This window comes from Scyliorhinus torazame, chromosome 7, assembly GCF_047496885.1.
Source record: "Scyliorhinus torazame isolate Kashiwa2021f chromosome 7, sScyTor2.1, whole genome shotgun sequence".
Lineage (NCBI taxonomy): Eukaryota > Metazoa > Chordata > Chondrichthyes > Carcharhiniformes > Scyliorhinidae > Scyliorhinus > Scyliorhinus torazame.
In genome coordinates, this window is record NC_092713.1 from 96163818 (window position 1) to 96176701 (window position 12884).

At 44.0% G+C, this 12884-nt stretch overlaps 1 protein-coding gene across 5 annotated transcripts in view; it reads right to left on the reverse strand.

The window, feature by feature from the left end:
* The window catches only part of pde4ba (phosphodiesterase 4B, cAMP-specific a), a 1458049-nt gene that overhangs the window by 26797 nt on the left and 1418368 nt on the right, over positions 1-12884 (reverse strand). For all 5 annotated transcript variants that reach the window (XM_072511114.1, XM_072511113.1, XM_072511116.1 and 2 more), the window contains 4 exons: positions 9487-9665; positions 6635-6733; positions 6228-6392; positions 355-454 (listed from right to left, as the gene is read on the reverse strand). In XM_072511114.1, coding sequence (XP_072367215.1) covers positions 355-454; positions 6228-6392; positions 6635-6733; positions 9487-9665 — 543 coding nt within the window. The remainder of the gene's footprint in view (positions 1-354; positions 455-6227; positions 6393-6634; positions 6734-9486; positions 9666-12884) is intronic.

A 12884-nucleotide genomic window follows, 5' to 3' on the forward strand; every position in this document is an offset into this window, starting at 1 on the left:
GGTTTACATTAACACTGCAATGAAGTTACTGTGAAAAACCCCTAGTCGCCACACTCCGGCGCCTGCTCGGTTCGGGTACACGGAGGGAGAATTCAGAATGCCCAATTCACCTAAAAGCGCATCTTTCAGGATTTGTGAGAGGAAACCGGAGTACCCGGAGGAAACCCATGCAGACTCCGCACAGACAGTGACCCAAGCGAGGAATTGAACCTGGGTCCCTGGCGCTGTGAAGCCTGTAGTTGACAAGTGTTAGACAATGCATAAAAATAAAAAAATGAATACAAAATAAACAATCGGATAGTTGAAAATTGTTTTGAAATTAATACTCATTCATTTGGTAACTAATATACTTACTGGTATTAATTAAAAATTGATTGGAGACACCAGGATGATCCACATCATGGATTGCAGCTGCAAAAATTGCAGCAAGAATCTCAAGGTCTGTGAACACTGCCTGGAAAAGAGTAACATCAAACAAATGTGAATGAGCATGAAAGGCAGGAATAATCGCACATTAATTAATTAAAATTCTTAATCTGTTTCACATCAAACACCATTTTGCAGTGATAAAAAAATCAAAGGGACAGATTTCCTTGGAAAATGCATTTATCTGCTACCTCATAGTCACCTCAGACGGGTGGACGTCTGGTTGCTGCCTGCTATCCAGGAAGAGCAGAGAAGAAAACGCATGGAGTTTTTAAAAAGTGATGATACCCTCAAATTTAAAAAAATTATAAACTGACCTGAACAAGTTCTAGTGACATGAGTGATATTATCTATATAACACTAACTATTGATTTCATATTAATTAGTTTCCAGGATGCCACTAGCTAGCTTCAGAAAGGAGCCAATACAGATCAGCAAACAGAAGATGATGAGTCAGCAGGACTTGGCATGAAATTGGATATGGGCAGCAGGGTGTTGGATGAGCTGAAATTTATGGAGACTGAGAAACCAGTCAAGAGAGCACTGGAATAAATGAGTTCCGAAAGAACAAAATTCAGATACCAGCAGATAGCCTGAGGCAAGGGTGGAAAACAGCAGTATTACAGGTTTGGAAGTAGGTGTATACTTTTTGTGGTTTTGGAGAATATGTGGAGTTAGGAGCTCAGGGGTCATAGGACGCCAAGGTGGTTCAACCTGAGACAGAAGCCAGGATGTGGGGTGGCATTGGTGCTGAGGGACTGGAGTTCGTGGTGGGAGCTGAAGGTGATGACTTTGACCTTCACCATTGTTGTTCGTCCATCACTGGACACTGGATGAACAATCTGACAGCACGAAGGAATCGGGAGAGATTATGGTGATATAGAGCTGATTATCACTAATGCACAGGTAGAATGTGTTAGGTCTTTGAATGATGTTGCCAAGGACCAGCATATAGATGAGGTAGAATAGGAGCCAGAGATAGATCCCCGAGGGCCTGAATTTCCGCTCCCTTGGTGGTGGTTTTTTAGGCTGGGGGTGAGGGAATGGGGATGGAGGTGGTAGGGGTGTGTGAATTGAAGGAACGGAGTAGGTGGGGCGGGGTTGGAAGCATAAAATTGAAAGAACACGATTCCCTCTGGGTTCCAGCCCGGCCTGACCTCTCAGCAATTTTACACAGGGGCGGGCAAGGTCTCGGACAGGCGATCCGCCCATGTCCCAATTATTGACTACTTGACGGCTGTTTCCTGCTCAACCTCAATTTTTAAACCAACGGGGGAATTATTTGACATGAGAAGACCAAAAATTAAAAGGCTGAGGTGTTGGATGGGAAGGGGAATGGGTACCTGCATCAGAAGCTCCCTTCCAACTTTGGACACTGCAGACCCCTCTTTAAGGTCCAGTGGCTGCTGGTTCCCCACCCCCCCCACCCCCCAGCCCCCCCATTCCCACTCCCCCACCATCAGCCTGCCTCTCAGCGCCCCAATCGCCCACTGTTCACTCACCCCCAGGCCTTCATTCCCTCCCCGCCCTGGGACCCCTAGAACTTAACTTGCCGGCCGGTCCCGGGACTTGGACTCTGACATGTTGATGCATTTCCTCTTCTCGCCACTGCAGCCCCTGTCGCTGCAGGGACCAGACATCTGTTGGCCAATCTGATTGGCTGGCAACTGTCTAAGGTAGGATCTCCTCCCGAGTGAGTCAGGGGCTCATTGGAGCCTGAAATGGTTGTGGGGCAGGCAGGGACTGCAGGGATGTGTTCCCAATGACTCTTCGGATGGCGGAAAGGGAAACCCCACTATCCAAAATATTCAGGCCTTGGAGTGAGTAGAGGTGGTAACGAATGAGGATTTTAAAGGTAAGGGAAGACCGGTGGTATAAGGTGAGGTACACAAAGGAGGTGAACATACCAGAAAATTGGTAGAAATAGACCAAAGTGTGATTCTGTGCTACATCACCATTGCAGCAGTTTAGATGAGACAACTGCTAGGTATAACCAAGTGGATTCAATAATGTGGTTCAGGTTTCAGCCAAATCCAGGATAGTAATTCATTCATTCATTGTTATTGACCTTGTTCAAGAGTAAACAAACATCCAGGAAGGTAATGTGCATAGGGTGGTGATAGTTGATCTGCTGACAAAGTCAGAAGGATAGTAGCAGATTGGGTGAGTGCATGAGAAGAAGATAATTCCCCCAGGGTGGGTGGTGCAAAGGAGATAGAAGCAATAGGCTAAATAAACGCGAATGAAAATAAGCAAGCAACAAATTAGGGGAAATATCCTAGTCATTGCCAGAGGACAGGAGCAGACAATATGAAAGAGGTCAATATTTGGAATATGAGATCCTGCATAATGAAATGAAGCTGATTTGTAGACAGGGTGGGAGTCCGCATGGAGCGTCCATAAACCAGTGTTTGGATTCAGAGACAGCTGTGTAGGTTGGGGAAATGGATGCATAAGCCAATCAAGTAGTGGAGTATCAGTAAGTGTGCTGCTAGAGATTATCCAGTGGATTCATAGAATCATAGAATTATAGAATTTACAGTGCAGAAGGAGGCCACTTAGCCCATCGAGTCTGCACCGGCCCTTGGAAAGGGAACCCTACCCAAGCCCATACCTCCACCCTATCCCCATAACCCAATAACCCCGACCCAACCTTTTACCTTTTGAACACTAAGGGCAATTTAGCATGGCCAATCCACCTAACCTGCACATCTTTGGATTCTGGGAGGAAACCGGAGCACCCGGAGGAAACCCACGCAGACACAGGGCGAATGTGCAGACTCCGCAGACAATGACCCAAGCCGGGAATTGAACCTGGGACCCTGGAGCTGTGAAGCAACTGTGCTAACCACTATGTTACCGTGCATGGCCAAGGAGGAACAGAGAGCTAACCATGAGCCACCAGATTGACCAAGGGGTCCAAGGTCCACCGAGACCTCAAGTGTTAGCTATGCACACCAAAGAATCAGGAATACCAATGAGAATTAAACCCAAGGGCCAAGAAGAATGAAGTGCAGGGAGCAAGGAGAGGGTGAAGAATAATTCACAGGATCAATATGGGAAGAGAGAGCTGAGGGAGGTGAGGAAGGCACAAGTTTGGGGGAACAACAGGGACATTGGAACCCAATGAAACCTAGAGAAGAGCAACAGAGGTGTTCTGAAAGCCAAGTAGAGTTAGTGGACAACGGTAAAACAAGATTATTTAGCAGCATGAGAGTAGAATTCAGAACTGGATGTGAGCTAATAGGAATAAATTAGTTCTGGCTTAATATAAAATTTAAATTCCCAGTAAAGGAGCAAGATTCTGAGGCTATGGAAGTGGGCCAAGTGCTTGAATAGAATATAGGTTAATATTTCAAGTTGAATCCTTCATCAGAATGGTACTGGTGAAGAATCCCATATGAAATGGTAAGCTATTCGTTTTCAGATGTTCTCGATATCCAGTATTTTCTGCTTTTATTTCAGATTTCAAAACTGGCTGGAATTTATTTTCAATTCTGTAATTTTCAGTAGTATTGGTGTTGATACCTGGATTCTTTAAAATAGAATATATTTTTTTAAATTGCATGCAGCTTTCATTTGAAAACCTTTTTAATCTATTTAATCTGCCCACAGACACATGAACATCAGTTCCAGCCAGCTTTGCTTTCCAAGTCATGAAAGTTCATGTGTAATGTCTGACATTTCCTTGTCTTGGATAAACAAGTCTGAGCCCCAGAACGATATCGATGACTATTTCTACTTTAGCCCTGATTCGCTGAAAAAAAAGTCATCCACTGAACTGGAAGTTACGTTGAAATTCACCACACAAGGGTTTTCCTTAATAGCCAAGGAACGATGCAGCACTGTACTTTACTGGATAACACAATCCTAGAAGTTCTGTGATGAATTAAGGTGAACTCTGCTAGGTCGGTTTTGGGAGGACTATATTTAGCTTTGATGTTCCTCAGCTTTGGAGGTGTGTGCGGGAGGAGAAAGGGAAAAAAATTACAGAGACTGTATTCTGATTTCTATCTAATTATCCGAATTGTAAAGATCACATAGAATGGGAATAATCCAGGATCAGGTTTAATTGTGATGTTGAACACAGCTGAATGGCATGTCATAAACATGAAGACTTGTCACTTCGATGACATACCATCACTTTGGATTTGAACATCCACCATGAATCAATAGCTCAGGAAAGGAGGGGAGAAAATAAAATATACCTCCAGACAAAAGCAAAATATTACAGATGCTGGAAATCTGAATTAAAAACAGAAAATGCTTGGTAGGTCAGACAACATCTGTGGGAAGAAACAGATTTAATATTACAGGTTAATAACCTTTCATCAGAATGATAAATCCGTTATTGGATCAGGAAAATATAATTTCAATATGTTACCATCCCAGTTGGTGTTATAACTGGACGGGGAATTCCTAGAATGGAACCCTGGCTCAAACGACCATAACTTTGATTTTTAAAATAAAATGTTGAGGAACAGAGTAAGCGGGTCGCTAATTAGGTTTAACAATAAAACAAAAACATTTATTAAACATGAACAAAATGGATTACGGTACAATACGCATTTAGCTTTATAGTTACACACAGGTTTTAGGATTAACACTGATTACAAAGTACATCTACATCTATAATGGTCTCATTAACACAAAGTCCATTTTAAACACAAGGGGCGTCATTCTCCGACCCCCCGCCGGGTGGGAGAATGGCTGTTGGCCGCCGTGAATCCCGCCGCCGCCCCCGCCGAAGTCTCCGCTCCCGGGGATTGGGCGGGGGCGGGAATCCGGCCGCGCCGGTTGGCGGGACCCTCCGCTGGATTCTCCGGCCCGGATGGGCCGAAGTCCCGCCCAGGAATTGCCTGTCCCGCCGACGTAAATCAAACCTGGTATTTACCGGCGGGACCAGGCGGCGTGGGCGGGCTCCGGGGTCCTGGGGGGGGCGCGGGGCGATCTGACCCCGGGGGGTGCCCCCACAGTGGCCTGGCCCGCGATCGGGGCCCACCGATCCGCGGGCGGACCTGTGCCGTTGGGGCACTCTTTCCCTTCCGCCTCCGCTACGGCCTCCACCATGGCGGAGGCGGAAGAGACTCTCCCCACTGCGCATGCGAGGGAAACTGACAGCGGCCGCTGACGCTCCCGCGCATGCGCTGGGAAACTGACAGCGGCCGCTGACGCTCCCGCGCATGCGCCGCATTTCCGCGCCAGCTGGCGGGGAAATAAACGCCATTTCCGCCAGCTGGCGGGGCGGAAATCCCTCCGGCGTCGGCCTAGCCCCTCAATGTTGGGGCTAGGCCGCCAAAGATGCGGAGCCTTCCGCACCTTTGGGCCGGCGCGATGCCCGTCTGATTGGCGCCGGCTTTGGCGCCAGTCGGCGGACATCGCGCCGTTGGGGGAGAATTTTGCCCAAGATGACTGTGGGCAAATACACTCTCCATCTGAACCCTAAGTGAACATTTGTGGATGTCTCCTCAGAAACCCCCCAGATGATTGACACGTGAATTTCTAAACTTCAATCCCAAAAACACACATTAAAACCTTCTCTCATAATAATGCTTTCCTTTAGCGGTTTGCATTCCAAAATCCAGACCAGGGGCGAAATTCTCCCCCAACGGCGGGATGTCCGCCGACTGGCTCCAAAGCCGGCGCCAATCAGACGGGCATCGCGCCGGCCCGAAGGATGGTTTAGTCCTGATTCGCTACAAAATGCTTCATTGCCTGTGAAGCACTTTGGGATGTCTGAAAGTTAAGAGAGGCCTATATAAATGACAATTATTATTTCTTGGTCTTTAAGGTTTACTTACATCAAGTGCTGGAGTAGAAAGAAGAATGTGTGTAGATTGTACAACATCAGCTGCATGCAAGCTGTTATGGTAGGCCACATCTCCATGGTAGTGATCTTCCAGTGTCATGATGTACGTTACAAATGTGTCAACGGGGATCCTAAAAGTCTTCAGCAAATCCCGCTCCTGTTGGAAGTTATTTATAAAATGCTGATCTGACTTATTTGTATAGACATCATTTGAACGCCAAGTTAGTATTAATTAAAAGTGAACACAATTCATATTGGGCAACATTTCACTGAAAATGATTTTGTGCAGAATGATTTGCCTTATATTTATTAATCTGTGCAACAAAATGCCATATACTAAAGTTGGTGGCAATTAAGTCAGAAATAATTAGTATCTTCGGCCCACTTGACTTCACTAACCTGGAAGATAGTGTACATAATGCAGGTGAGTGGTCTATTGTTTGAAAACTCTGCCACTTTAAATATGTTAAGGCCCCACTTATTCAGGTCATCGAGCTCCTGCAAAGCCAAAGTGAAATACTGCAATTACTAAAGAATGCCTGAAATATTAATTAAACCTCACATTGAAATATTACAGTTCAACACACAATTTCCCTATTTTTATCCAATGCATCTTACTGTAACAATTATTTTTGTAATGAAAATATTAATTTGAGGTGATTTGTTAATATTGATATGTCGAGCACAGGGTGGATGTGAGACCAACAAAATCCTTTATTGACACAATTGGTGAGATTTTCCAGCCATTCATGCTGGTGGGATCTTCTGGTGCCGCCAAAAGTGCGCTCCCATCGCTGATTTGCTGGCAGCGATGGGTGCATTCAACAGGAAACCCGAAGATCCCGCTGCCGGCCAATGGCAGGCCCTCTTCTGCCCCCGGAAAACACGCAACGGGTTGCTCGGTAAATTCCACCCAGTGTCTACACTTTGTAGCAAGAAATGCTGGAAAGGTATCATGAACGGGAACCTGGGGGCGGGATTCTTCATTTCTGAGACTAAGGGATGAATTCTCTGCCTTCGGGATTTTCCATTTTGCCAGCAGCCCGGGGGTTTCCTGCGGCGTGGGGCTGCCCCACAATGGGAAATCACATTGACCAGGTGATGTTGGGCACCTTCTGTACCCCCTCTCTCTCCCTCAGCATTCACCATGCTGGTATCACAATTTTAAAAAACACAAGTGAACCCCGCCGTCGTGAACTCGGCCCCTCGGAGGTGGAGAATTGCGGAGGCCCCGGAGAATACCGGGTTGGGCCCGCTAATGATGTGCAAACGGTGTCTATTGTACGAGCATTCTGGAACACATTGACACTGCTGTCGAGGTGCTGGAGCATTGCGATTTTGTGTCAATTCGGTGCCTGCCGCGATTTTAGCGTCGGAACTGATTCTCCGCCCAATCGTCTTTCACGATTTTGGCGTCGGCTAATGGAGAATCCTGTCCATGATTTTTCCTTCTTTTGGCCATGTGCAGAGGCCAACTATAGACTCTCATTGCTAACTTAACTAGGGTTATCTAAATGGACTAGCGACTAAAATATGGGTCCTTTCTTATATTTATAGCTTTATCTGTATTTCCCTATCAAATTGTTCAGGACACCCTACCACCACCCAGCCCCATTTTATACCCTTGTGAGAAATGTCTCTGATTTACTGACTTTCCTCTAAATATCAATATCGTAGCAATCTCAAAACCACAGCCAGGCCCATATTCATTCTGATTTTTTAATAGATAAAAAAAAACAAATTAGGTGCCACAAAGTGGATTTTGTGGTGTTCTTATTCTACAGTTGATGCGCCATCAATGCCTGTTGACCTTCCTCACTTATCCACGTGCACAGTTTGAGTTTCAGGGGATGAAGAGTAAAAGTTAGAAGAGATTTCTAAACCGCACTAGAATTGAACATTTTAACTGAATCAGCATAGTTAAAGAAACATTCAGACTGATTGACACCACAAGACAGAGTGGGACATGTTTCCTTTCTTTGTTGTTCATTTGTTTGCAAACCCATGTGACCTCTATCACCTGGAAGGACAAGGGCAGCAGATGTATGGGAACACCACCACCTGCAAGTTGCTCTCCAAGTCACACGCCACCTGACTTAGAATATATCACTGTTTCTTTTGTCTCTGGAACAAAAGCTTGGAACTCCCTCCCTAATAGCACTGTGGGTGTTCCAATAACACAGGAACTGTAATGGTTCAAGAAGGCAGCACACCATCACCTACTCAAGGGTAATTACGGATGGATAACAATTGCTGACCTGGCCAGAGGTGCCCACTTCCACAAAAGAATATAAAACCGATGTATTGTTGTACATTACCAGCATGAGGAACAACTGACCTGATGCTTTTCTTGGGAGACTTTGTAAAAGAGCCCATTTTCTCTTTGTCAATTGTTAGAAAATCATTAATCATTGTGAAATTGAGCCAAGCAGGCAAGTAAAATCTCCAGGTTTGATTCAGTTCTTGCTAACTCAACTAATCTGAAATAATGCGTTGGTAGAACAGTTAGTTGTGAACCTCGGGACAAAAGGAGGACATTTCAGCCAAGATTCCCACTCCTGAATGCTACCTGGTGACTGCTACTGTTTGATCAGGACAGCTGGAATGCACTACCATATTGAGTAGTTTGCAGAAGCCGACTGTGCTTACATGTGAAGATTGCTCACTTGGGTAGTGCACTAAGGAATACCAACCACTAATGCATGAGTCTGAGAAAGGAAGAAATATAAAAATAAAAAGCAGCTGGTTTATAAACATTAAAGCAGAAAATGGTTAGTTCTGGTCTCCACAAATGTTCTTCAAGGAAGCACAGTGAAGATTTACTAGAATGATATCTGCACTTAAAGGCTAAATTGCAATGCAAGATTACACAAAATAGGGTTGTATTCCTTTGAATTTAAAAGTTCAGGGATGATTTAATCAACATTTTCAATAAATTAAGAAGAACTAATTAGGATAGATAGGTATTTCTGCTGGCTCAGGAATGTAGGGTTGGAGGGGGTGGGGGTGTTGTATAGCCTCAATATTAGAGCCACATCTTTCAGGAGTGTTGTTAGGAAGTTTGGAACTCTCTGGTAAATGGCATTCAATGGGAAGTCAATTGCTAATTTTAAAACTTAGATCTCTATTAACCAAAGGCATTATAAGATAGTTGGGTCACAGATTAGCCATTATCTCGCAGAATAGCAGAAAAGGTTCCAGGGACTAAATGTTTATTACTGTAAAATTATAAACAGTGGTTTGCTTTGTACCTTGGAAAGATACTCTTCCAAGTCAGTTTTGACAGCAAATCGAGGGATGCTGGAGTGTGAAAGGCTGGAACTATGCATCAATTTTTTTACTCCACTGATCTGTGTCATGAGTTGTTGCTTTTTCTTCTTGTCTCTGTCCTTCTGTGTGGGGGAGGGCATCTCCACATCATTCTGCTTGTCTATGAGTAGAGAACTGAGAATTAGACACTTTGGCTTAAATTAGGAATTCAAAATATAAAAGACACCTGCAACATTTCTTTTGGGTGTAAGAGGTGAAGAGTATAAGTGGAGACAAATTTTCAAGCTGCACTGAAAACAAAAATATGAAGTACTCAAGATATAACAAGAAAATTTAGATATTTTGGATGTAAATTTGCCAGGGTGGCATAAGGGACGGTAACAGATTGACTGCCCACTATTCAGCAAACCTAGGTCAGCATTCCACCTGCTGACGGATTCAGAGGTGGGTGGGCATAAAACCGCATGGACGGGATTCTCTCTGGGATCCCGCCTGCCCCAACCCAGATGCAATTTTACGGAGGGACGGGCAAGGACAGAGACAGGAAACAAGCCCATTGCCTGGCCATGTCCCTATTAAGGCCCTTAAGGGACCAGTAAATGGCCACTTAAGGGCCTTTTCCCACCCAGCTTCAATTTTAGTCTAGCAGGCACCAGTTGGATCAGGGTGCGGAACTAAAACCTTTTCACCCTCAATCTCGGGAGCGGGGCCCCAGTCAGAAGACCCCTCCCCTCAGGAAATGGGAATGCTGGCCCACGGTCCCCACCCTTCCCCCCACTGCCTACCCTGACATTTCGTTCGACCCCCTTCTGTCATTCAAGACATTCCCTACCCTTCCCAGGATCCCTGGCAAGTACCATAAAGTGCAGTTCCGGGACTTAGGCTCAGGCACAGCGCTGCAGTACCTCTTCTGGCCATTGCAGCCCTGTGATTAGAATTGCTGGAGAACTGTCAGGCATCGCACTGTTATCCAAGGGTGAACGAAAATCCCGCCTGCTGCCACTCAACGCTCAGTTGAGTGTATAATGGTAGCGGGCCTGTCAAGAGTTGGCAGAGATGCAATCCCCGCCGATTCTCAGGATGGCAAGCGTTGAGCACTCAGGATCCTGAAAATTCAGGCTCTAGTTTTCCAGTAAGGAATGCTGCCAAAATGGAAATTTACCCTCATTAACACCATGGGAATAATCATGAAGCGTATTGTTCATCCCACCTAAAATCAACATCAGCAACATGAAAAAAAGAGACTATTTGGCCATTATCATAATGCTGTTTGTGGTACTTTGCTGTATTTTGCATTACAGAGTGACTACACTTTGAAAACACTTGCTTGGCTATAAAACCCTTGGCCTTTTCTGAGATTGTGTAAAGTACTGGAGCATAATCAGCACCTACAGAACTACATTTTCGGCCATCTAGCATTTTCAGAGGATGAAAGGGAAAAACAAATCAGGGTAATTCCACAAAATGGATATCACAGTTCTTTACTATAACTTCTCTTAAATGATTTATCAGTATTCAACATTTCACAAAAATTAACAGTTTTGTTGTAAGGTTTTGATTAGATCATCTTATCTTGAAAGGTGCTGTATAAAGGCAAACCTTTTATTTCCTTCTAAAACCAATACTTTGGGTGACACACTCCCAGTTACTTTAAAAAAAAGCTTTCTGCTATTGTTCAATGTTCCCTGCTTAAGCTGGTAGCCACACTTGCATTAGTTTCCATGGGCACCAGATACTGCTCATTGTTGCTTTGTTCAATGTCACTCCTCACACTCAGCAAGCTATTCAAATTTGGGGCATCACAGTCCAGTCTACTATTTTCACCTTGTGATTTCAGGCAAAGGCAGCATTAGGTTGTTAACATTGGCTACAAAACAAAAATCAGCCAAAGTTCCAACTCCTGAACATTACGTGAGGGCAGTATGCAGTAAGGCTATGATGTAGCCCATCAAGTACTGGAGCGTAATTAGCACCTACAGAACTACATTCTCGCCTATCTCGCATTTTCAGAGGATGATAAGGAAGAACAAATAGGGGTAATTTCACAAAATGGATATCACAGTTCTTCACCATAACTCCTCTTAAATGATTTATCAGTGTTCAACAACATTTTAAGAAAATCAACAGTTCTGTTGTAAGGTTTCTATTACATCATCTTATCTCTTTTTCTCTACTGTGCAATGATTGATGTCCAGGAAGCAAATACTAATAATATGGCATCGTAACTTCACCAAATGTCTTTTAAGGAATTTATACCCCAGAATGGGACAACATTTACTGACAGCTGAAAATCTTGAAATGTAACTCAATGAAAAAAAATCAAAAAGAAATGACTATTTCCTAAGGCAAGGCAGTAATTGAATATTGTGCTACAGCTACGAATGCTCATTAACATTCTGAATGGCATTTTGTGGACGAGGCAATGCATCAGGCATGTTAATTAAATTGGGGTCACCTCCTCTGATGGCTTTTTATCATGTTCTTGAGGAGAACCATTTAATTTATTACAACCACATATTAAATTCTATCACCTTATTTAAATACAGAATACATCTACTGAGACTGGACAAATCAGCATCGGGGTCTATCAGTTTCAGACACATATTGTATTGGTGACACCCAACTGCTGTTTTCATCTAGTACTTATATGAAAGGTCATTATATTCTTTGGACAACATGGTGTTTAATCAACCAGAATGATTTTATACACCAGAATTCATAGGTTCTATCCACATCCTGCTCAACTTAAGTAAAGTCCCTTACAACAGAAAGCAATTAAGCTGAACCAGGTTGCCTTAAAGCTGCACATCACAAAGACACTGTTCAGAAATATCATGTCAAATTGGCATTTAAGGATTTCTTTTCTCCTGTACAAACTATCAGTGGATTAATGGAGGAGTTTCCTATTTAGAAGCTGTCATATCAAATTGGGTGCTGATGCTGGCGAGCAGCAGCAGGAAAGATTAATGGCATTGCCTCAGCAGTACTCCATCATCTTTCAAATGAGAGCACATATAAATCTACAGTCAGATTGACTAAATTATGGCAGCGTCAAACCTGACCTATACCAATCAGATATAACTCAGTACGCAGATGTTGAGCAATTAAAATGGGAGAGAAGCCCCAGGGCTTGTTCCAATAGGAAACCATGCCTGTAGAAGTGGGCAACTAATTGGACAGAGAAAGAAATTCAAATTCACAATATATATTAACTGGTAACCTGCTATTGAGTGGTACTCAGCTTGATGCTCTGTGGATAGGTTTTCAACAAAATCAAGCACAGCAAGTTTCTACAAAAGGAAGATTTGGACACGCTCAGTTGCTAAGTTTTCTCAAATGGAACAAGAATCATTGAATCCTGTTTTCCATGGAAACAAGG